The following is a 26852-nucleotide window of genomic DNA, read 5'->3' as shown; positions in this document are numbered from 1 at the left end:
CTAAAGTCACTAAAAATTTGAAAAAAACAAGAAGTTATTTTGAAAGAAAAAGAAAAGATGGAAAAATAATAATATCTTGCTAAATTAGATGAGGAACTTAGAATTCTCAATGATAAACAAGAGAAAACCTAAGAAGAAATAAGAAAGAGCAAGAGTAGAAGTAGAAGTCATACTAAGAGGAGGTCAAGGACTCCAACTCAAATCACACACACTCCCTCAAATCATGGAGGACATAGTAGGATTCTCAGCCAATATTATCAACCTCTACCACATAGAATGAGGAGAGAGCATGAAAGAGAGAACGCTCCTAGAGAGATTAGGGTGAATCTTCCCCATTTCCATTGAAAGGAAGATATTGAGGTCTATTTAGATTGGGAAATGAAGGTGGAACAACTCTTTGAATGTCACCAAGTTAGTGAAGAAATAAAAGTGTCCTTAGCCACCCTAAGTTTCCAAGGGAATGACTTACATTGGTGGGCTTCCCTAGTTAGAGAAAGAATACTCTTTAATTTCCCTCCAATTAAATATTGGAATTAGCTCAAGAGTTCCATGAGAAGGAGGTACATTCCCTCATACTACAACCATGAGCTAATGGATAAACTCCAAAGGCTCCAACAAGGAGATCTAAGTATAGAATAATATAGACAAAAATTGAAGCTTTATACCATGAGGATAGGAATTATAGAGGAAGATGAGATCACTATCTCTTAGTGGTCGTAAAATTGAAATTAAAGATAAAGTGAAGTTGCTACCATACCAAGATTTGAATGATTTGGTACAATTGAGCATCAAAGTGGAATACCAACTTTTGAGAAGCAAGCTTCACTCTAGCTATAATATTAGTAAACAATACAATAGGGAGGGTAAACAAGTGGTAGAAAAAGAACCCTCTAGAGATATAGGGAAAGAGAAAAGAGAAGAAAGATAAAGATAAATACCAAGGGTGGGAACATCATCTCACACTCACACTAGTGACATTAAATGGTTTAAGTGTCTTGGTAGAGGTCACATTGCCTCACAATGCCCTACCAAAAGAACCATGATCTTAAGGGGTAATGATGCCTATAATAGCCAAGAAGAAGAAAGTGAGAGTGAGAGTGGGAGAAGTGGTGCAAACATGCAAGTAGAAGGCACAAGTGAGGATGTCTGTCCTTTTGAGGGAGAACTTCTTATGATTAGAAGGACTCTCCATAATGAACCTAGTTCACAAGAGCTCATATAAAAAGAGAACTTCTTCCATACTAGATGTAAAATATTAGACAACACATGTTCTCTTATTGTAGATAGTGAGTCATGTTCAAATTATTGTAGCAAAAGGTTGATTAATAAGCTTGGATTATATATTTTTCCTCGTCCCAACCTTATAAATTTCAATGGATAAATGAGGACAAGGAAAAGGAAGTTAATCAACAAGTGATGGTTAAGCTATCCATAGATAATTATGAAGATAATGTGCTATGTGACACATTACCTATGGATGCTTGTCACATTTTGTTGGGAAGACCTTGGCTTTTTGATAAAGAATATTTACATAATGACCACACAAATGAGATAATCATCACTCATAATAAAAGGAAGTTTGTACTTCATCTTTTCACACCTTCTGAAATGGAAGAGGATAAAACTCAAAGGAGAAAGAAAATAGAAAAAAATAGAAAAAGAAAAAGATAAAAAGAAAATAAAAGACTTATTTTGTTCTAAGTGTCAAAACATGATGCACAAGTCTCAAGAGTGTCCCAACAAACAAATTATGATGTTAAAGGCCAAAGGCTTGTGTAAAGATGTAAAGGTCTCTTTACCATCTTCCTCTAGACGCATGACAAGAAAAGACCCTAAGAATCTTTGTCTTGAAAATAAGATCTTCAAGAAACATGCTCCTACTTTCCAAGACCTTAATCACTCATTTGATTCAAGGTGTATCCTTCTTGGGAGCTATATCCTTCATATACTCACTAATATAACATTTGTTCTAACTTGTGTTATAAAATGAGTATTTGACCACATTAGACAAGCGCACCAAAACTAAAAAAAGAGGATGTTTGCCTTGTTTTATGTTGAAGATTTGAGGGAAAATCCTTTTCAAGAGGGAGGGAATGATGGCAAATCTCTTAGCCATGGTCAAACACTTTCAAGAAAGTGAAAGTCATCCTTGAAGATGGGGTCAACTCTACCTTGTGGACTACCATTGGAGCATGAAGCATGGATTGAAGAGTAGTGTAATAATTTAGATCATTGTATTCAACCATGAAGTGTAGGTTTGTTTAAGTCTTGTATTAAGGCCTAAGTAGCATAGGATTTTCTTTAAGTTAGACATCCAAATCAAGTGGAAGGTGTGTGCCATGTGTCATGCTTCCATTGGAGAGGATTTACTTTTTAGAAGTGACTACATGACACCCTAGGAGTGGAGATGATTTCTTTTTGGTGGTGGTTGCATGTTCCTCCACCACTAGAGAAAATTTTCTTTTAGTAGTGACATCATGGCACTCTAGGAATGGAGATGATTGTGTTTTGACCACATTTCCTCCCATTATTGGAGAGGATTTGTGGACACTTGTTCACTCCTTAGAAGGTCTCATTTTTGGCTAACGAGAACAAAGGTTTAAAGGTTGGAAGGAGACATCCTTGGCCAATAAATAGAGGTGTCTCCACCCTTGTATTTCATCTTAGAATTAAGTAATGTTATGCTGCCAAATTATAGCCATACACTTCCTTGATCAAGAGTAGAATAACCGTAGAGGCCCTTCTAGTTATTTAACTCATGAAGTTGGCCTAACCTCTCCTTGAACCATCAAACTACACACCATCTTTACCATACCACTCAAAGTCATGAGCTATCTCCCTAACCAACACCATTTGCGAATCATATTACTCAATTCCACCACATTTTCACAACCCTAACATCGATAGGGACCATCTCCTTGCTTCCTTCTAAGCTTTGGCCCAACCTAGCTCGAGAAGGTTATTATCAGATATTCGATTATTCTACACAAGTATAATACCCAATTTGTAAGAATACAACATATAAAAGGATAATAGATTATTATCCCAAAAATCGATTATTCCAATGAAGAAACTAAAAAATGATGCACAAATAATTAATTATCACTTATGATAATCGATTATTTTCGAACCCAAACCCACTCTAAACAAATATCATGTATTCAAAACACACACATGTCATCCCCAAACAACGAGAAAACATACTTAACACATCATACATGCATTCAAGCCTCAGATACCCTTGTAAACATACCTAAATACATACATTACATCACTTGAATCATCCAAAACCCATCATTATGCAGGTTACAATCCAAACAAAACCTAACATACTACATATGATTATCATACCACTCTTTATAACCTATATTTGTGTGGTAAATCCCCCAAACAACATATCTTTAACCCCTCTTGGCATCATACATAATATCATGGAAAAATCCAACAGAGCCATACATACTTTCATAGGGAAAATCCACCACAATTATAATATAAACCCTATCACCATGCAAAACATATTCTCACACATACACAATTATAAAAACAAGCATTACCTTTCAAGATAATCAACAACACCCAACATACAACAAAAAATGTAAGTTTTCCCTTGGCCAATATTAGGGCTTTATCTACAACCTCAAAACACCACAAATCTCCCTTTGTACGAATTTTTTTACAGCTCCTTTTCTTTTCTCCTAGAAAATGTCGCTCTCTCACTATCTATCTCTCTCTTTTTTCTCTTCTTTTCATGTTAGGTTAGGGTGTAAAAGTATGTAGACCCTCTCTCCTATTCGCTCTTTTATTCTTCCAACTTATCTTTTGAATAACATCTATTATAATTTATAATTCTACTAAGATAATATCTCCTATCTTCTCTTAACTAAATTTTAAAATCAAAACAACTCAGTCTTCTCAAGATTTACGTAAATCTTCTTTTTAAAATTTCAGATTATCTATTATTTTGCATTCTTTCTCTTTCTACACCCCTTATTTTAATTTATGCACCCATTAATAAAGAATAAAAGATCGTTCAATCCTAGACCTCCCCTCTATCAACAAGCTAACACATCAAATTGGTAATAACACACACATATCACAATCCTACAAACATACCAAAACATGTGTTTCACTTTATAAAAATAAAATCAAAGAAATAACATAACATTTATGTTCTAACAAAGATATACACAAATAAAACACCAAAGTCTCAAGACTATTTTATTTTTAATCACTATATTTTTCACGGGTCTTACATTCACCCGACCTTAAAAGAATTTTTGTTCCCGAAAATTGATCTACTTACCAAAAAGATAAGGATACTCCTTCTTCATAACTTCTTCTAACTCCAAAGTCATTTCCTACGTAGCTTCATCCCAAGGTATCTTCACCGTACAAATGTCCTTTCCTCGTAACGTCTTAGTTTGTACATCTAACACCCGTACTGGTCCTACATCTATGGTTAAATCTTCTTTCACTTGAATGTCATCCACTTCCAACCCATGACTTGGATCTGGAATTTACTTCCTCAATTGTGATACATGAAAAATTATATAAGGCACACATTTGCGAAAGGAAACCAATTCACCCTCCTCTTAGTTTATTTGTTCACGCTAAAAATTTTGTTACACCGCTCTAACATTATTATCCCAAATAATTAATTATTCCTGTAACGAAATTCAAAAATGACATGGATTATTACTTACGATAATCGATTTTAACACACATCATCTCCAAACCACGAGGAAACATACTTAACACATCATACATGCATAGATTTTCTCAACTCAATTGACTTCAATAAGTGTTTTAATTTTCTTCTTAATTACAATCAATGATTGCTTACAAGTTGTCTAGAATATTACTCTCGCAGAGAGGATATGTATACAATACAATATAGTCTACTTGAGAAATCTCATACTTGACGAAACTGTTATATCAGAAATGTTGTGAAAAAGTTTTTCATTAACATTATTCAACCTCGCCTTCTACTACTTTCAGCTACTTCAACAACCACATCAGAAACCATACATATCATATAGTAGTGAGCAATAATAACCATCCAAAACATAGGCAAATCAAAAGGACGATTAACCAAAACACATGCTTAAATTAGTTTTTACTAAGGCACTCCCTTGAAATTACTAAATTTATACTCATGTGCACTAATAAAGCATTTCTGGAGTACCCCTAGTTTGTTAGGTTCACACCCACAAATAACCCAACATTATTTACGCACCCCCTTTATGTTCTTCTAAATTCACTCCCCCTTACCAACCTTGGACGTGGACCTCACTAGTCCACAATTAATTTAAAATTAGACACTCTGTCTCACCAAGGTGGGCCACACGCAGGTGTACCTCCAAATTCACGTAGGAAGACATGGAAAAAGGATAAGAAAAAAGTTGACAAACCAACCCATTCCCTGTTTCAAAAACAACGTCTCTCTCATTATTCTCTTCCTTCTTTTTCTTGAAATTCCAAGAGCTATTAACCCCTCATCTCTCTCTTTTCTTCACTACACCATCACATACAACTCTGCATTCCACTTTCCTCCATTTTATATCACGGTCCCACACCATAGTGCACCAATCATGAAGCTTCCTTTATAACACTCACCTTGCCATGCAAAACGGTAAACCATGGGGTACTTTCACCACTGTAAACCTTCATCTACCACGGCCTCACTCCAAATAACCCACAAAGCATTAAACCAACATGTATCTCTACCATGCAACCTGTGAAAAAAAATTGAGTTCTCTAATCCTGCACCTATTTTTATTGGCCATTGCAATGATCAACAAAGTATAATGTCAATAGAGCCCTACAAAGCATTAAACCATTCTAGTTTCTTATGTTTTATTTAGTATATGTTTGTTTTTACCTCTAATCTCTTTGTTTGAGTGTGTGAAATAAATGAATAGGAAGCAATTCTAGTGGAGGAAAACAAGTAATAAATCAAAGGAACATGTTTTTGGACAATGAAAGATCAATTTGAATTAAATACCCATGTTGGACGCCTTTGGAGCAAGCAGATCTGCAGAAAAAGTGAAAATGATGCAGTGCTGAAAAATCAGGCCGAGCCTCCCTGGTTCAGGTGGGCTGAGCGCCACCTGCACAGAAGCCAGTTTCTGCGCACCAGTCGCGCCCGGGCGCTAGTTTCTGCGCACTGGTCTACGCGCAACTCTCGTGCCGGGCGCCCCAGAAAGGGGGGTTGAGTGCGGACGGTGCTGATGTGTCAAAATGGGTTATTTAAGCATGGGTCTCGCGATTTTTGGGGAGTCTTCTCCTACACTTCATTCTTCACCTAGAGAGAGTGGGAGAGGCCCTTGAAGGGTGTTTGAGGTGTTGGGAATCTCTCTCACTCCTCCTTGGGTCTTCAAGCTTCATCAATGGTGATTTTGCCCCTTTTGGGTTGAGGAAGAAGATGGATCACGAATTGGAGATGGAGATGCGAAGGAGAAGCGCAATTGGAGCATGGAGCAACTGCAAAGAACCTTGGGAAAGGCTATGCACACTTCTATGATTTCAATTTCTTCCTTATCTCTTCAATTTTGTAGAACCCTAAGTTCTCCACCATGGAGGGCTTTTCCTATTTGTTGAGATTAGTTGTAAAACATGGAATTCTTATGTATTTTGTGATGTTAATGATATATGTTGTTCCAATTCATGTTAGTATTCAATTTCTATGCTTAATGCTTGCTTTGGATTGATCACCCATGCATGAATTTTGGTTCTTAATGTATTGAGAAATATGAATTGAACCTAGAACTGAAATTGAACACCTATTGGATGGAATTGAGATGTTTGTGAATGCATGAGAATGAAATGGATGGATTCTAGTTTTAACAAATTGTAAATACTCTATGTTAAATTCCTTGCACACCAACTGTTTGATAAAATACCAGAACGAGTTTCTTGTGTTTTTTGTACACTTTGATGTCTAATTGAGTTATAAAAGGAAGAATTGTCATGTGTTGCACAAGTCCCTTGGGAGAGAACGATATTTATCACTTGCTACGCTGCGACCGGTGCACTTGCCGTTGGTTTTGCAGTTAACAGCGTGTTGGCAATGTGTTACCTTCAAGAACCATGTCACTCAATAACTCAAGCAATTATGTGAAACTTTTATTAGTCCACCTATTTCTTGCCTTCACATTGAACAATTTTAATATTGTTGACAATTGAGTATACTTAGTTCACTCTAGATACAAAGGTTTTTTTTGCGTCATTGCACAAGTTATTATACAAATGAGCACGTTAGAAGGAATCATGTCCAACATAATGTATCATGTCCTCTAACCGATCATCCATCTCTAATTACCTTTTTCTACTTTTACTTGAGACTCATCTACACTTAGAATTTCTATTAATTCACCATGTCATGTCCACTTTATGTAGCTCTTTAGCAATCTGTCACAAAGAACATGCTCCTAAATAAATTTCAGTTGATAGTTTTCACTTATTCAAACAATTAACGCACGGACAATAGAATCTTCTGTTATTGTTTGAAAAATTCATCTTTACAAATTCAAGAAATTTTTCTACTTCACTCTTAATTCATTTGTTGTGCATATAAAATTTATCCAACTTTGATTCATTATTATCTGTAAAAATCAACACCTCTACTTTTAGGTGGTGCTAAGAAATAGTTAAACACATAATTAAGGGTTTCCAACAACTTATTTGGTTTGATAACAACAAATTATGGTTGCATATAAAAAGAATGAGTTCACTCATTTCATCTACTTAAGATCATAAACTCATTATAGTTTACGAAATTGGTCTTATACAACGCATATCACCTATGTTGTATTCACAACTTACCAAACTAAAATATTTGCTTAAGTGCTTTCAACATTGTAAGCACAAGGGATTAATACTTATAAGCTTAGTGGCTTGTTTAAAGCTTAAGGCCCAACATGAACAATGATGACAAAAGTATTAACCACAACATAGTTTCCCTACAACTTATGTACTGCCTCCAAGAAGCCAGTAATAAAAGGCACTTGTCAAAGATAGACCCAACATACATTAAGGAGGTCAAGCAAAGAGGAAGGACCACTTCTTATCAAACAGACCCTCTAACTAACACATTAATAATCTATTTCTAAACTATTTGCTAAAACTCTTTATTTTCAATGTCCATAGTGAAGCTTGAAACTTCTTTATCCAAAAATCCAACACACACACATACATTTTATATTCAAATGTACATTCATAATTAACCAACATCACAAAAACATAGACATTAGGTTGAAATCCTAACCTTTTCTAATGAACAAAATGCATAGGAGGTGGACAATGAAGGCAACTGAGTGGACAAGAGAACATGATGATGATGACGCCAAATACACGATACGACGACGATGGTGACACAACAACACCACATAGCACGCCAAAAATCATCATCGTGAATGACGTTCATCGAAGAAAACTAGAGAACACCTGAACGTGACGATAACATTCTTTATTGCAGTAACAATGAAGACGAAACGCAACGAAAATGACAAGAAACTTTGCACAATGACGAGAACAAGGAGAGCAAAGTGATCACTGTAGATGCAATTGAGGTGTGGCGTGAAAGCTATGAAGAAGAATTAAATATTCTATATTGATTAAAATGAGAAATCGATATAAAAAGTCACTTTCTATATCAGTTCTAGGTCTAACCGTATAGAAAACCTTTGTAATTTATTACAACTTTTCCACCGCATCGCTTTCTATATCGATTCTAAGTCTAATAGGTATAGAAAACCTTTGTATTTTATTACAGATCTATCCCCTTGCCACTTTTTATATCGGTTTTAGATTCAACCAGTATAGAAAAGCTCTGTATTTTATTACAGATTTGTCATTACACCACTTTATATATTGTTTTAATCTAGAACTAGTATTGAATGTCTTGTTACAATCATAATAATTTCTATTTGCAATCATTATTAATTTGATGTTCAATCAAATAGATAATTTCCATATTCATATGATTTGACCGTTTAATTTGAAAACATTCTTCTTTCAAAGTAATTAACGTTGTGAATCTTTTAATTCAATGATTTCAAATAATCAAGTAAAAACATTCTTTCAAGTATTCTATCAATAATTATATGAAAGTAATAACTTAACCAAAGTGATCAAGATCTTTTAAGCTCATCTGATTTGGGTAGTAGTTTGATGATTCCATTCATCTAATGTTTTGATTCATTTGGCCAATGCATTTGTCTAGTTGATTTGAGGCTTTTAGTGTATGAGTCATTTGGTCAACATTCATTTGGTTAATACTATGACTTTCATTCATTAGTCATCTAGTCTACTCGTCTAGTGAATACTATAACTTTTATACTTGAGTCGTCTAATCAAGACTCATTTGAAAATCTTCTTTGTTATGATTCGTTTGGTGTATATACTCTTCTACTAGTACATGTATTTGTCTAGCTCGTGTGTTAAACTGTCAGCTTATATAATCACATATTAAACTTAACAAAATGATGATTAAATATTTGTAATTACTATCTAAGAAAAATATATTAATTTGCAAACATAGTTGTGTAACACTTTATAATATTTGTATCACTTATATTTCCTCCTTATCTTTCATCTTAAACATACTCTGAACAATATTCTTTTAAGAAAGCAACATATGACCATTGTAATTTAAGTGTCTTAGTCTCTTATGCCAATGACAATATTTATTTTCTTCTCTTTGTCACCAAGTTGAGTTTTCTGTTATAACTAAAAGAAAGTGGAAAGCATTTGCTATTTGTCATTTGCCATTTTGTACACTTGATTCTCAAATCAAAGAGAATAGTTGTGCTCCAAACATTTTCCAATAATACTTAATAAATTTTAATCTAATTTTCTCACATAAAATATGACATTGGCACCTTGCTTTGATATGACGCCAATTCTGCCTTTTCCTTATAATTTAACTTTGGAGGCAAATGAAGAATCCATATCACCAAAAGTATCTTAATCTCCAATCATATGATTATTGCAAGTGTTATAAAAAATAGCATACATTATTATGTCCTTGAGTTGTCATTTTTTAAGCAAAGAACAAGTTTCCTTCACCTTGTTTTGCTGCTGCTTAGGAAGATGAATTATGTTGTTTATTGCAAGGTGACAATCTTTCATTTCTTTTCCATTCTCAAACTCTCTTTTGATGTTTGATGTTGACCGTTCTGACCTTTAAATCTCCTTTAAATTATTGTTTATTGTAATAATACATTCTTCATACCAATAACTTGTGCATAAATCAATTCTAACTATTAAATAATCTCGTCATTTTTTCTTTTTAGTTTGTCTTTTCTATAAGTATTATAAAAAATAATCTACAGACGTACTATTTTCTTATGGGACCATATTCTAAACATCATATTTGGGTATATTTAAAAATTTAATATATAATATGATAAAATATATTTGGACGAGTCTTTCATATGTTTGGTTTAAAATTTGCGTGTCCATCAGGGCCTTGTTCATTGGTCAAAGTGTATTATGTCAGCTTGCATACCTTGATTTGAATTCCACTTTAAAATCTTTTTGGTTTCCCATTTGACTTTTCACAGCAGGAAGGTATAGCATACATATAAATTCAATTAAAATACTCGTATTCACCAATAATCTATATTGAAATCCCATATTAAAATCATATTACAATAGTTGAACAACTGAGGTAAATAGTAATATTTCACCCTTTCATTATGGTGTAGCTGCATAAATGGCATTAAAATCAAGCAGCCAACTTAATTTACAGAATAAAATTACATGTTAATAAGTTACATTAATGGTATTTACGAAAATAAAATGTTTAACTTGTGACACATTTCCTTTTCAAAATTATGATTCTATCATAATGAGTTTACTATACATTCATTTTTGGTATAAAATCCAAGACTTGCACGCCACTACACCATAGAAAACGGGCCCGTATACTTCTACTTCTACATTACATTATGACAGCAATTTTTTTTTCTATATTATTTTTATAACTAAGCTAAAGTGTCTATGATCCTTTGGATGTAAATATATAGAAAGTATTGAAAATGGAGTGAAGTTTGAAAGGAAAAAATATGATGAGATAGATTATATCTGAGTCGTAAAATAAAATATATGAAAATGAAAGTGTTTTTTTATGGTGAAAATGTGAAGTTGTACCTAGTTACAGTGGCAATAGATGTGAGATCTAGGAATTGAACTGAGATGTAATGAATGCTGTGGTTACTTTCTAGTTCAACTTGTTTTTGCTTTACAAAAGGGCTGATATTCTCATCTTCCATTACGCATCCATCATAGGTATACCATACCTACTAAAACTGAGCGACAGATCATAGCATATCATATGATAAGCTAGCTTATATATACACACAAACAAGAGGTGGAAGGGAAAATTTGCAGAAAATAGCTGGAAAAAAATATCTAATCTAGAATTATGCTGCTTTTCCATCTGCTATTCTGAAAAAGCAAGTTTAGTTTTATTTGCGGAAAGAGATATAAAGAAATTTGTAACAATAATATGGGTAGGGGAAAGGTCGAGCTGAAGAGGATTGAGAACAAGATAAACCGTCAAGTGACATTTGCAAAGAGGAGGAATGGGTTGCTCAAGAAGGCTTATGAACTCTCTGTCCTCTGTGATGCTGAGGTTGCCCTCATTATCTTCTCCAACCGTGGCAAGCTCTATGAGTTCTGCAGTGGCCCTAGGTACCCAAACCCCATCAACCTTTTTCTTTCTGTCACTCAGATTTTCTGCTTTTCTTCAACTTCTCGGGCTGTTTTCTTTTCTGGGGTTCTTGATTTTCCCTCCCTGCTTTCATGGGCTGCTTAAAGTTCACATCTTGCTGCTGATTAAGTGGTCTGTGCTTGTGTTTTTCTTTAGGGGTTTGTGTTTCATGAATTTCTTTTATGTTTGTTGTTTTCCTTTGTCTTTGGTTTCTGATTTGTAGGGCTTGATCAAGGATGTGTTGTTTGTTTACGGTTTTGTCTCTTCAAATTTGTTTTCATCTTCCTTACAATTTTCCTCTCTTTTTTCTTTAAAGTCTCAGATTCATGCTTTTCGGTAGAGTTTTTATTGGAAAGCAGCTACTGTCTTCTAGATCTTTTTGATTCAAAATTTTAGCGTGACGATTCTAGTTCATACAAATTATTCTTCTCTAATTATATCTTCATCATGGTTGAATTTTAATTTATGGTTTTGATTGGTGATTAACAATAATTATATCAGTTTCTTTTTTCATACATGTACTGAGCTAAAACATCTCATTTTCTTGTGTTTTATTCAAAATCTAAACTGTTGTAAATGGTTTTTCTGTATAATAAAATTCAATGATTATAATTTCCTTTTCCTCAAAATGTTTTGTAAATATTTATCTCGTTTGCAGTGGAACTTTCTCCTCTTAACGAGCTCTGGTGAAAATTAATGAGGGGGAAATCTCTGTGGTCTGTTTTGCAGCTGCAAAATTTCTTGCAATGAGTTGACATAATCAGAATACTGTGATAAAAATTATTCATGAATTTTGAAGTACTTTCCTTTTGGATTAAGATCCTCTAGAGTTTTCGAGAAATACATAAGATCTTAGTCACTCTTTAACTTCAATATTTGATAATTCAACAAGTAAAGAAGATATAAACTCACATGAACAGTGAATTTATAAGTTCCTGCACTACAGTTCTTTCTGAAACCGCATGAGATTCATTTCCCTTTTGAAATGGATGGTTCATAACTTTATGACCAGCTGGTATAGACTTTAGTCCTTAAACATCTTCATTTTTGTAAGAAAACAATTTTTATTTTTTTATAATCATTCATGCATTTTCATTTTTGGGAGATATATTCTCATTCAACAGAAACAGCCCTTTGAAAAGTAGTCATGAATATCAGATCATGCAATAATTCTAACGAATTGTTTTGTTGAGTTGTGTGCTTTTAGAATGTAAACCTCATGTTAGTTAAACAAAAAGGAACGAATTTTCACCTTCCTGCAAATTGGAATGGAGAAAGTGTTTTTGCCTTGATAAGTGTGTAAAGTTCTTTGTTTCTTAAACTTTAAAACAAACAAACCAGTTACCCAGCATGAAAAAACACTGATCAGTTTTGTTAATAATTAATTTTTATTAAAAATTCCTTAATCATATTTAATAACATTTTTCTTAGTTTTGCTTTTCTACTTGTCAAACTTGAATTTAGATCAATTTCAACAAATCCAAACCTATTTTACTGAGAAGAATAACACTTTGGTGTTCTCTGATTTACAACTATGGTAGAGCAATGAAAACGTGATGTTATGACGTCCAATCTTCATTATAGGACCCTTAAATCATGGTGTGTAGTGAAAAGCAACACTAACATTCTAGATCTTTTGGTAACTATACTTACAACCCCAAGATTCTCTTTGTTGTTGTATACTTGATTCTGATTAGACATTCACCCATATGTCAGAACACATCAAAAGAAAAGAAATCAAATCATGCATTTGCATTCAATGTAAAAGATAGAACTTTGGTACAATGCACACTTTAAATATAAAATGGAATAGATAAATTCTGATGTGATTTTCTGCTAAGAATATATATATATATATATATATATATATATATATATATATATATATATATATATATATATAATCATTGTACGTACATATTTCACTTTAGAAGTGTCATCAAGTACCTTTTCTTTTAGGTTAGATTGGCTTCTTTACTGATAAGTAGGTTTCTCTCTCCTATAGTGATTATATCAGGCATTCATATTTTATCAACATGCATAAAAATTATGTAAACATTTTCTACTCCCTTGGCTAATTAAAATATGTAATTCAGTACCATAAAGGAAATCATATACACAGTGTTAATCATTGCATGATTGATTATGTGAAGTATAGGCTTTACTGATTTACTGCTATCTCTAGATGTGAATCACATAAAGATTAAAGAGAATTGTAGATTTTGCTGCATGAGACAAATTCTGTACTTTGAATAATTACTGTGGATAGGATAATAATAATCATAAGACAATTAATCCTGTGTTCATTTTGTGCATGCCTACTGTTCTATAATGCTATATATCTTCACTGTCATGCATTAAACTTCCTGATCATGCATATGTGTAGATTGGTTTTTACTTACTTTATTTCATGAGAATATGCTTAGTTATCCAAATTATATAAGCATGAAACTTAGAAGAGTAAGCTGATGTGATGAACTTCAATAGTTTGCAAGAGATATTTAGTTTAAGGAAATTACAGTTATCTTTCTTTAGATTATGTTAAATGATACTCATTTTCCTTTAATTTTAAACTAAGAAAATTCTTATGAACAACTTTTAATTTTTAAATAAATATATATTTTTCCTTTTTTTGCCTAATAAATGGCATTCACCTCTTTTGTATTTTTAATGAATGAACACTCTGTACTATTATTTTGTCTTTAAAATATAAAAATGACCAAAATTATGAAATTAAGACTAAGTTTTAAAGTATAAACACTAAAGATTTTTCAGAAACAAAAAGTTAAAAAATAGTTTTCGTGAATTAAAAAATAAATAAATATAAGTATCACTTTCATAAAAACATGATATAAGGTGATTTTTGGGAAGGTGTGGAAGGAGATGAGTGTTTATTTAAAAATTATAAAAAATATAAATGTTATTTTTTTAAAATATAAGAGAAGTAAGTGTTTATTCTAATTAAAACTTCCATTCCAGACAAAATAAGGTTAGTAAACTTTCCTCTACTTTAAATAACTCTTTTTTAATTTAAAAATATTTAGATTCGAATTTCTAAATGTCAAACCAATCATGCCAATAATCATTCTTTGTGGTATAATACTATTACTAATATATTATATGTTCAACAGTTTATAACTAGAAGTTTCTCCTACTTTGATAAGGAGAAAAAATATTGTTCTAAAAATATAAATTTTCAGGGATTTTCACTACTAATAATTATTAAATTATTACTATAGGTTGAATTTTTTTAAAGAAATTTTCTTTTAATTATATTTTCTTAAAGATCCGAACCCAGTTTTATAAACATCAACAACCAGAAAATAAATAAATAAATATATATATATATATACACACACACACGAAACCATTATATCCACATTTAGTTATATCTATATTAAATATCAACAAAACATAGAATAAAATTAAAAAAAAAAACATTTATATATTGAAAAATTTTATATACAAAGTTTGTTTGCACGATAATATATATATATATATATATATATTATTTTTTCTTTTTAATCAAATTTTCTATGTGATGATAATAAGTTATTAGTGTGTTTCAAAGTTTCAACTTAGCAAATGTAATAGTAAATAGTGATGTTTAATATTAATTTTATTATAAATAACAAAAAAAAGACAATTAAGCTTAAATATCAAGTGATATATACATTATTTAGTTTATATAAACTTAATAATACTGGAATAGTTCATTATTTTAAGAATTTTCCTATATATTCCCATCTGGTCCAATATGTATATGTCATAATTTATCTCCGTCTCATACAACTGTCCTTATAATGATTATGCAGTATGAGTTTGTGAATTAAACACAGTCAATATGGTTAGAATTGTAGTACATAAGACAAATATTATTGAGGATAATTGATTCAAATTTTACTTGCCTTGTATTCTTGTATGCTATAATACACAATTTCTTCTAAACTGAACTAAGAAGAAAACTGATATAGCTAATGAGATACTGATTTATCATTGATTTCAAAGTTATATTTGAGTTTTTAAGAGGAAAAGTACTTGACAATTACACTGAATAATTAACTATATTCTAACATAATTAAAAAATTTCAGGACAACAGCATTTGTACTACTCGTTTTGGAAATATGTGCTTGTTCATAGCTGCAATTGACAAAATACATTGTCATGTTAGAAACAGTAAAAAAAGGATTCATTTCATTGCCTATGTTATATGTTTGCATATCCTTGTTCTTTAGGTGAAATATATATGTATTCATATGGTGGGTATTTGTTTCAGCATGGCGAAGACACTGGAACGGTATCACAGATGCAGCTATGGAGCCTTGGAATTACACCACCAACCTGAAATAGAGACACAGGTTCATCTTTCTTGTTTTGATTTGAACAAGTGTTTGATGAAAATGTAACAATTATTGGAAAAAGGGTTTGAGAAAATAGCTTTTTTACCTTACTTTTCAACTTCAAAGTGCTTTTTTTCTGAGTGTGTATGTGAATTATGTATGTGGAAGTAAATGCAATGTGTTAAAGGCTAAGATGAATGAGCATTGGGTTGTGCAGAGGCGCTACCAAGAGTACCTGAAGCTAAAATCCAAAGTGGAGGCATTACAGCAAACACAAAGGTAGAATGGTGTAGTGCAATTATTGAAAGCATGAAACTTAGTACATATTACAGATGCTTTTAGTATTCAGTTTGGTGCATTTGATACAAGACAAAAAGAAAATTATTTGAAAATAATCAAATGTTATAACTTTTTGTTTTTGTTGTTTTCTTTTTTTGCAAATCTTAGTCAGAAAATATTTTCTCCTTCTGTTGTACTAAAAGTTTTCTTTTAGTAATTGAAATCGACTTTAAATGCTATCTTTCTTGTATAATTCATTAAAATAAAATTTGACTTTAATTGGAGAATAACAGAAGCACATATTTAATAAATTGTTGTTAATTGTTTTCTTTATCAAAGTTCTTCAAACATTCGATATTCTTGATTGACTGAAATAGTAATTTATATTTTTTTAATTATTAATAATTACAAGACAATTCCATTAGTCGTAGAGAAAATAGACTCTAAATTCCCATTGTAGATGAATTTGAACCATTATCTTCTTGGATGAATTTCTACATAATAAGAAGAGAAGAAAAAAATCTCTTTGAATTAAAATTATGTTTAAGAAGGTTTAATTAACTTTCAACTCTATCGTAAATTAGTGTATTTTTAATTTAGTCTCTATTAACAATTGTGAGATATTCAATTTCTAAATTTTTTAATTAAGTTTCTATCATTTAATTAATTTATTTTTTGTTAATTAAGTGAAGTGAGTATTGTCTTATCCCATTATTTTGCTTTCTAGTTTCTACATGTTTAGAGAATGTAGGGTAATTTAGTTAATACAAAACATTATTGAAGTAACAAAAATTGCTCGTCATTTTATATTAAATACAATATTGTTTTGTAATAATAATAAAATCTCATTTTTTTTAATACTTGGATACAAGAAAATAGGATGGCAAGATAAGATATTAGTTCTGTTATCCGATTAATAAAAAAAATCAAATAAGAGTGACTCAATTGAAAAATAAAAGAATTTTAAATTAGAAAGTATTCAATAGGGATCCAATTCAAAATTTCAATGAAAGGCTTAAAACTTAATTAAACTTTTATAAAAATTCTTTCATATATCTGTTTTAAATTTTTATTTGACTTATAGCTAATTCTTAACTTATATAAACCTTCATTTCATCCAAAAACATGTTCATATTAAATTTGTTGGCCTTTATATTATAAATTCATTTTAATGATTATTTGTTATTTATTGGTAAAAGCTTTTACCTTAACTCTTTTTAAAAAAACAGACAACAACACAAACAAAAATTATTTTCGGCTTATGTAAAAATGTAGAAAGTAATAAAAAAAAGTGATATTTGTGTAATTATATGAGTAAAAGAAAATGGAAACAAAAATGGTTTAAGTTTGAAGGTATTTAAATCGTAGATATATAGTTATGAATGGCATTAGCATATATATTTAATTGGTTGCATAACTCTGTAGAAACCTGCTTGGTGAAGAATTGGAGCACTTAGATGTTAAGGAGCTTGAACAGCTTGAACGTCAGCTTGACTCTTCCCTCAAGCAGATCAGGTCAAACAAGGTATGCAAATTTGGCATCTCACTCTGTTCAACTAATTTATCATTATATTATAGAATTTGTATCAATAAATCTTCTCATTTTTTATTGAAAAATGAAAATGTCACAAGGGTTTTGCAAAATTTTGTATAGATCATTATACTAAGTATTATATGATATCATACGATTCAACTCCTTCGTGATACCAGTCGTTTTGCTCCCAAAACATGTTCGAATTACAGATACAGATTGATATAGGTTTCTGAATCGGGTCGGGTCGACCCACCCATTTTGATAAAAAACCCTAATATTTTTTCCCTGATACGCCATTCAACTACCATTGTTATTGCTAAAAAGAATGATAGGAATTTATAGTGAAAAGATTACACATTGAGGTGTTATTTCATGGATGGTATGCAGATAGAAAGGATACGGAAGAAAATACAAATTTTAAGAGATAGATAATATTGGTTAAGATTCTAGGAATAATAAAACAACTGTCTATAAGACTTGTAAATACACCTCTGACTATGGATAAACTAACCTTATTTTGAAGGATCTAGCTAAATATTATAGAAATGATATAAATCTAAGTTGAAGCTTTGATGGTGACACTAATATGATGCTTAATGTTTTGTTAGTGAACAAAGTTTTTTCATTAATTGTCTTATTGTAATCAACATAGACGTGATCAGAATTTTACAAGAGCTAAATAAATTGATATTTCCAACGTTATCATAATATATGTTTCTTTATTGTAAAAATGAAAACAGTCATTTTAATATTTAGTTTGAGAAAAGATATTAATATCATATTAAAACAATGAAAAAATTAGTCAATTATCACGTCTAATAAAATTTGGATTGTTATAACTCTGAATTTCATAAAACTCTTAAAAAGAATATAATTTGAAAATTCAAATATATTTTCATCATTGCTTTCAAATGCACTAGTTAGTTTATATGTCACGTTAGAGAGTAAATTAAGACCCACTAAATTTCTCCTTAATTCTCACTAAACAATATGAAATATCTATTATTAGTTAACTCACTATTGTTGCTTTTACAAGCAATTAACTCTTCTTAGGGTGGCATATAATTCCTAGTTTTATTAATTCTCAATATATGCATCATAAATTGTCTACCTTCTTTTATAATTTTCAATATTTCCATTCTTATGATATATTAACCAGCTTAACTAAAAACACAATAAAACTTAAAAAACAAAAATAAAAACGAATTATATTGACCCCTTTTAAATCATATAATAAACGGTTACCAAAATATATCACATAATAAAACTTACTTGCACATCCAAGTGATATTAGATGGATCACATTGATTTACTTTTTATTTATTGTCTCTAAATATAAAGCTCTAAATTATCACAACAAAGTCATACCCTATCTTCATTTTAATTTTGAAAAAAAAAAATTATTAATGTTTGATGAACAAGATAAATAATATATAAAAAGAAAAAAAGTCAGAAACTCGTTAAATTAAAATTTTTAGATAATATAATGACTCTTTCTTACTCTCTTCTAAGTAGAATTATAATTGATATCAAATCTTTCTGTCTCAGAATAATTCACTGAATAAGTAAGCATTAAATGTAAAATATCCTCTTAAATCTTCATCAACTGCATATATTTGATATTTAAATTGGTTTTTTAATATAACTGAGTACTTTACATTTGATAACCCTTCATTCAAAGTATACGAAACATCAATAAAACATGTCCTTTGAAACTGACTAAAAATATATCAATGGTGAACTGAGAAGTTTGGACTCTAAAATCTGAAACTAACTAGTATTAGTAATCTTGACAAACCATTCTTCATAAAGTTTAATAATATTATATTAGATAAAGGATTTTGAATTGAATTTCAAAATCCATATTAGATAAAGGACTTAATTTATTCGTAAAAAGAAAATTTATAACACGCAAGAATCCAAAATGTATATTGAAAATGTTTTTAAAATTTTGAATTAAAAATTCGAAATGCATATTTGATTAGATAAAATTTAAATTTGTGGTAGATAAATATTTTTAATCATACATGTAATTCACATTTTATTTTCACGATTAATAATTACTGTTGATTTTAAATGTTAATATATTTATAATAATTTTGAAATTCAATTTAGAAATAAGGATGAAAAAGGATAATTAACAGGGGGATTGGAGGCTAAACTAAATTCTTTAGTTGAAAATTAAAATTAAAACATTCTCATTACACTGTCATCAGTAAACATAGTGAGTTGAAATTATATATTATGATATTAGATATTTAAGTGAGTTGAAATTCTTATATTAAGTGGAAATAATTTGTTTTTTGATATCAAAGTTATTAGTTTGTATGACTTATTTAAATGAATATAAGTGTTACAATTTACAAAGAAAATAGCCATAATACTTTGACTTGCTTTATGACTTTGCAAAGAAGATTAATTTTATGAAATGTATTATGTTATCCATTTCCTATTGTTAAAGTAGATATTATTTTGGGTATGAGATCAAATGAACAGTTTCAATTGTCTTATATTAGAAGTCTAAGTACTATGTGGAACGGTTCGTTTAAACCATTTAAAGGGTACTTGCACACTGTAGTATCAAAGTTAGCTCAATGTTTGACCATTGGTAATTAATGTAATAGTAAATGAACCTAACTTACTTCTTTACCTCAAACATTTATTTATAAATTTCGGAATAGACTTTTAATTAACCTTTCCATTACATATCATCACTAAACATAATTGTTCTTGTTATAGAATATAACTCTCAAGAAAATAAATTTGTATATTATGACAAGTGTGAGATGAAATTCTTATATTAAGTGAAAATAAATAAATTGTTTCTTGATATCAAATCTCTTTCACAGAGAAAATAGAGTCATAATACATCAGCATGGCTTGGTTTATGACTATGCAAAGAAGATTATCTTTTTGCTAAATGTATTATTTCATCCATTTTCTATTGTAAAAATAGATATTATTTTAGATATAAAGTCAAGATAAATGATCTTGGTTGCATTGTATCATCTAAAGTTCAAATGTTGTCTAAAAATCTGTATTGAACCATTAGTAATTAATACAATAATAAATATATGTAACCTACTTTCCTACTTTCAACCTTTATTTATATATTTCAAAATAGACTTTTGATCAACGTTAGTCCAATTATAGATAATAATATTTTATTATTAAATTGATAAACATTAAGGTTAATGTTCTCAAAATGATTCATAATTAATGAGTTTACTTGATAATTTATCAAATTTACTATTACCTTGTTAAATAATTCAAACTATTACTTATTATCCAGTTTATAACTAATCAGACAATCATATAAAATATAAAATATTATATATATATATATATATATATAATATAATATAATATAATATAATATGTTTTTTGTACAGTAATAAAAATGAGAAAAAACGAGAAAAAGAGAACGAAATAGAATGTAAGAAGTGAAAAAAGATAAAAGGAAGAAAACATTCTCGTATAAATAATACAACTCAAAAGTACATCAGAAATTCTACTCCCAGACAATTATTTTTGTCCTCTTTGGCTCACAGAGGGGTCTCCAATTATGCTTGATTCAGAAGAGAGAAATAAAAAAAAAGAAAAAAGAATCGATTAAAACTGAAATTACTGATTCTGAACATTGAATTAACACTTGTTATGTAATTATCATTTTACAGTTGTATTTATTTTCTGTCGTATTAGACAGATATTTTCTAAAGATTTGATTTCTGGTATCTAACAAGAAATTCTAACAGTGAATACTTGTGTACCGTACACTGTTTGAACTGTTCCAAAGGGTAATCAATTGTGATCAAAGGTGTGTTTGTCTTAGTTTGTGGGGTGGATCTTCCATGCATGGATCGTGGAAACTGTACTTATCTGTGATGTTTGTGTACTGTTAAACAGTTTTAGTATCAGGATCACCCTGTCACGTGAATAACACCAAGTTTAATTTATTATAAATATGATATCAACCTCAGAATTTACGTTGTTTGGTGTACTATGTACACCAAAATTAGCTAACAGTATAGGTGTAAATCGTTGCCAGACTTCAACTGTTTGATAAGACATGTTTGGTTCTAAAAATTCAGACCATAAATTGTCTTAGTCTTGTCTCCAGATTGGATATTCCATGTGCCAGTTGGCCTAATTTTCTTTTATAGTCTATCACTACTGTTAGATTCTGATCATCACTCTCTGAAATTATAATATATTTTAAATCCAACATAATTTGTTTTTATAACTATTTTGATTATTAATATGTGTCTCTTGTAAATTATGTATGAGTTCATCAGATTATAAAGTCACATGGTCGTACAGGATTCATATTAACATTTGGAAATTTGAATAGAAAATTCGCATCTAAATGTTTGTTTTAAGAAAATAAAAGGGTGTTCAGATTAAGTTCAGGATTTATAATTTTAGATTGCTGTGATTGTGATAAGAGATACTCACACAGGAGTAAATCAAACTATTTAGAAAAAAAAGGTTTCAAAAGTTACTGTTTTTAAATCTAATGATTAAAATTGGCTAATTCATTAGAATAGTTAGTTTAAAAAATAAAGCAGTAAAACTAAAGAGTAATTCTTTTAACATTATTTTTCGGATACTAATGATTTCTGATTTTTTTTATTTTATTTTAAATAGATGTTGACTATATTACTAGTTTGGTTATTTAAAATAAAAGGGTGAGTATGACTATGGATTAAATTGAGTTAATAAATTACTAGATATGTGTTTAGAAAATTTTTCTCACATGGACTTCTACAAAATAAAAATACGAAAAAAAAATTAAAATTGATATCTCTATATAAGTTACTTTAATTTATGTATAAATTAATATGTACAAGTTCTATTATATAGCTTAAAAATTTTATTTTTAATGAGTGTATAAACTAATTTTAATTCATGAAGAAGTCAATTTTTTTCACATTTTTTTCTTCCAAAATTTCTTTTAAAGCTCATATCCAAACATTTTTATTATATCTTTAACTCAAATATAAAATAAAACCTCAAACTAACTCTCTCTAAGTAATGAGAATGGTGACTAATCTCAAATTTTTAGTAAGATTTATTTTAAAAAATATTTTTTTCCATAAAAATATATATTAATTCATAGTGAGATGGTCCAAATGTCCTGTACAAATTAATACTTCTATAATTAATGAAATCTTAAATATTTTTAGAGCCTCATTAACAACATGAAATTAAGCAGGGATAGAAAGTTTTACAACTAAAATTTTATCAATTTTTGCGGATCACTTTTGTACTTCACCAAAATATTGTGTGATGATCTTAGAGGAACAATTACAAGCACAGTGTTTATACAAACACTGACAACATAATTTAAGATTTTAAATTATGATACTGCTAACAATACTTATGTTAACTTTCTGCAGACACAGCAGATGCTTGATCAACTCTCTGATTTGCATAGAAAGGTAACACCTTGTTTGAGGTTTTTCTCTTTCATCCTTAAATGAATATCACTTATTCATAGTGTGGCTACCAACTCTGTTTTTCTGTACACACAGGAAGAGATGCTGCTGGAAACTAACAGTATCCTGAGGAACAAGGTACCACAAGAGACACACTTTCAAATGTTTCTAAATATATTTATATTATTATAATGTGGATAGCTGAGTCTGATCTTGCCAATGCTTCTTGAATTTTGTGATCCGAAAATTTTTCATTTGTGGTGAAGTTACTAATAAAATCAATGACACAGATTATTTATTGTTTAAAAGAATTAAACGTGGACCCCCCTTTTTTAGTACATGGGTAGATGGAAGAGAGAAATAGAGAAAAAAATTAATAGATGTGAAAAATGACATGGGAAATAAAAAAGAAAAAGAAAAAATTGAGTAACTGTGGACAATATTAAACAATTCTATATACTTTTATTTAGTTATTAAATATATATATAGTAAATTTTGCATGACATATAAAATATGTTTATAATCATTAAACTCTGTTAAATAATAATTAATGTAACTATTTTGGAGAGTAACGTACTATATAACATTAATTTGATCAGTGATAAGCATTGATTTGAACGTCAACAAGATGGTGATGTGATTACCAACATCCGTGCATTAACTGCATTTTATTCTTGAAATTTTGATCTTACACTTTAGACCATATAATGCTTTGGCAAAAGCTTTTGGTGTCCTTGGTACTTTCCTGCTGAGAAATTCAATCACTGCAGTACACATAATTTAAGCATCATTTTCTGGTTTTTTTACACATTATTCTTACCTAACTTTTTCACCCCTCTTGATGAGAAGACTTCAGTAAATGCAGGATCCAAGTACTCAACCCTACCACCATAATCTAGCCAAATTTTTAACAACTTCCAAAGCTTAATCTATATGCATACACATAACACATGGCTTCAATCACATGATTCAAACCAGTTGCTTCCAGCTTCATCTTAAATTCTATAAAACCTTGTTTTCTTTTCAAGTGTTGTTTATATTGTCATCTATTTGATTAAAAGTGCAAGCTTCATGTTCATGTTTTACAGTTGGAGGAAATCAATGTAGCCCTTCAACCAACATGGGAAACTAGGGAGCAAACTGCACCCTACGATGGCCACCCTCACCCATCAGAGGGATACTATGACACAGCACATTGCAACAGTACATTGAGAATCGGGTAATTTTCTTCTACCTCAGTGCATGAAATGTTGTTTTGCTGAAGTTGAATACTGTTCTTTTTCTTTTGTGCAGCTATGATTCTTCAGGGTTAAATGAAGCAGGAGGAGCTGCAGGAACCTCAGCCCAAAATGCTAGTGAGTTCATGCATGGATGGATGAACTGAATTAATTCACAATTTAGTTTAATTCATGATTGTCAGAAATATGATGCTTATGTAGAGATATTGGGGCCTACAAGAACAGGCTGTAATAATAGGTGTCATGCAGCATAAAATATACTATATATGCTATTCTTAATATTCCAATAAGACATGTTTCGAAGAATTTGATAATTAACATCTTCCCAAACTTCCTAACATTCTATAATTGATCTAAATGCTGTTCTTCGAGACTTATTGACATGTTTATGTTAGTAATGTTACTAAATAAGTGTCAATGCTTAAATTTTCTGTTCCTTGTAATCCACATTTTTTTGCTTCAATCATGAGTATAAATATCTGCATGTGAATCTGTAGTTTGGATTTTGTTTCATCTGTTAAAGCATTGATGCCATTTGAGAATTTATATTTACTTTAGTCTCTTTGTTTTTTATTTCACTGTCATCTCACTAGTTTGAGAGAATTTGGACTCAACTCTTTTAATTATGATTATCTAGTTTGAACTTTTAAATGAGAAAATATGACTTTATTAAAGTGGTATCCAAAGAAAATCTTGCATGTTGGATCTAGCAGGAGCAATTTGTGGCAAAATTAGTAATTTCTCTCTTGTTCAATTTGCCAAAGGAATAACATCTAGAAATAAAAACCTAAGGCTGTCAATGATTATCACGACATCCTTTTCATTGGATGTATGAGTAAAATTTCAAAACCATTGTTTAATAATGATACATGTTTGGTTAGAAAAGAAAAAAAAAAGGAACGAAGGAAGAAAAAAAAGTGGAGTATAATGGTTTTTAGAGCATTTAAAATGAGGAAAAAATAAGAAAAAAAAGTACTTTTTTCCTTTTTTGTTTGCTTGTGTAGAAAGTACAGAAAAAAAACTATATTGTAAAGAAATAATTGTCCTTTTCTAAAGCATAGAATTTGATAATTAATTTGAGTAAAAAAGAAGATATTTGAAAAATATTTCGTATCAATAATGTAGTTCTTCATTTCACAGTTATATTCCAATCAAATTTGCTGAAATGAAAAACCATAAAGTTTGTACAGCTGGCTTATAAATCATCATAAATGAAAGAGATCACATGGAGCTATATAACATCTATAGTATGTAGATGATAAACTATTTTAGGTAAAATTGTGACCTATAAAGAAAAATATAATAAGGTGCTTTGGATTGCTATTTTAGGGTTTGAAGGTTAATTCCTATAATTTTCTCTTTAACATAAATGGATTGGAAATTCCATTAACCCTGCTTTTATTGTATCTAATTTCTTGAAATGATATAAAGTAATCCCTATAGTAGTTTAGTATTGTGTTGGAGAAGCCAATGTAATCATTTTTTATTTTATTAAAGTATTTACAAAATTTAGCATTTTATCTTCCATCCAATAAATACTCTTATATAAAGTAGTAACATAATTTCATTTATTTCTAATTTTTACATAACTTTTTTAAAAATTGTTAATTTCAAGTCCAAAAATTAAAAATAGGGGTGGGAATTGGTAACTTTTACTGAGGATAAAAAATATTGAAAATAAACCATTATTAGTCCATTTGAAGAAAGTGTTAAAATCATTAAAAATCACTGAATTTTTTTAATTTTGTACCTAATCAAACAGAACTGAATTAAATCCAAATGCTCTTTAAATCTATACTGCAACATATTAAGAGTAAAAGACAAAAAAGAAAAGGGTGAATTGCGTTGTACCTTCTTTTTTTTTTTCATTTTTATAAAACAAGTACATTAAAAACCTTTATTATTCAAAGCCTTCAACTTTGACACAGTCAATTCCCCTACTTTTGTTGGAATTGCAAAACCAAACCTCGTTGCAATAATAATATATTTTTAATTATATAAGTAACTTATTAATCTATTTTAATTTAGATCAAAATATAATTTATCAATGATCTAGTTGATAAATTCACTCAATCTTTCCATCAATATTTTTTATAGATAAATATCTAATCCATTAAAAAACTACATAATTTTTAGCTTTAGTTTTTTCTCTCTCTCCTCTCAGCCACAGAAGAAACCCAGCTTGAAGATAAGTTTTTCAGTGATGTTTGAACAAAATATTTCAGCCACAGTCTCTAATATCCTACAAAAGTTTTACTTTTAATTTAGTTCACAAGTTTTTCTAGTGATGATTTTTTGAGTTCATT

The 26852-nt window shown here is 29.8% G+C and overlaps 1 protein-coding gene across 1 annotated transcript; it reads left to right on the top strand.

The window, feature by feature from the left end:
* Positions 1 to 11155: 11155 nt before the first annotated feature.
* On the top strand, positions 11156 to 24889 carry LOC108335150 (agamous-like MADS-box protein MADS2). The gene is made up of 8 exons (XM_017571094.2): positions 11156 to 11697; positions 15994 to 16075; positions 16275 to 16336; positions 17762 to 17861; positions 23270 to 23311; positions 23405 to 23446; positions 24397 to 24527; positions 24602 to 24889. Exons 1-8 carry the CDS (start codon positions 11513 to 11515, stop codon positions 24690 to 24692), a joined length of 735 nt encoding a protein of 244 aa, XP_017426583.1. The 5' UTR covers positions 11156 to 11512; the 3' UTR covers positions 24693 to 24889.
* The last annotated feature ends 1963 nt before the right edge of the window (positions 24890 to 26852 follow it).

This window comes from Vigna angularis, chromosome 10 (assembly GCF_016808095.1).
Source record: "Vigna angularis cultivar LongXiaoDou No.4 chromosome 10, ASM1680809v1, whole genome shotgun sequence".
Lineage (NCBI taxonomy): Eukaryota > Viridiplantae > Streptophyta > Magnoliopsida > Fabales > Fabaceae > Vigna > Vigna angularis.
The sequence above is the reverse complement of the archived record's forward strand: the minus strand, read 5'-3'. Positions and strand labels throughout refer to the sequence as shown.

Excerpts from the sequence above, each read along its gene's own strand:
- LOC108335150 (XM_017571094.2), top strand. The coding sequence starts at position 11,513 with ATGGGTAGGGGAAAGGTCGAGCTGAAGAGGATTGAGAACAAGATAAAC. Across the intron at positions 16,076-16,274 it reads AACCTGAAATAGAGACACAG|AGGCGCTACCAAGAGTACCT; the intron begins GTTCATCTTTCT and ends TGGGTTGTGCAG. Across the intron at positions 23,447-24,396 it reads ACAGTATCCTGAGGAACAAG|TTGGAGGAAATCAATGTAGC; the intron begins GTACCACAAGAG and ends CATGTTTTACAG.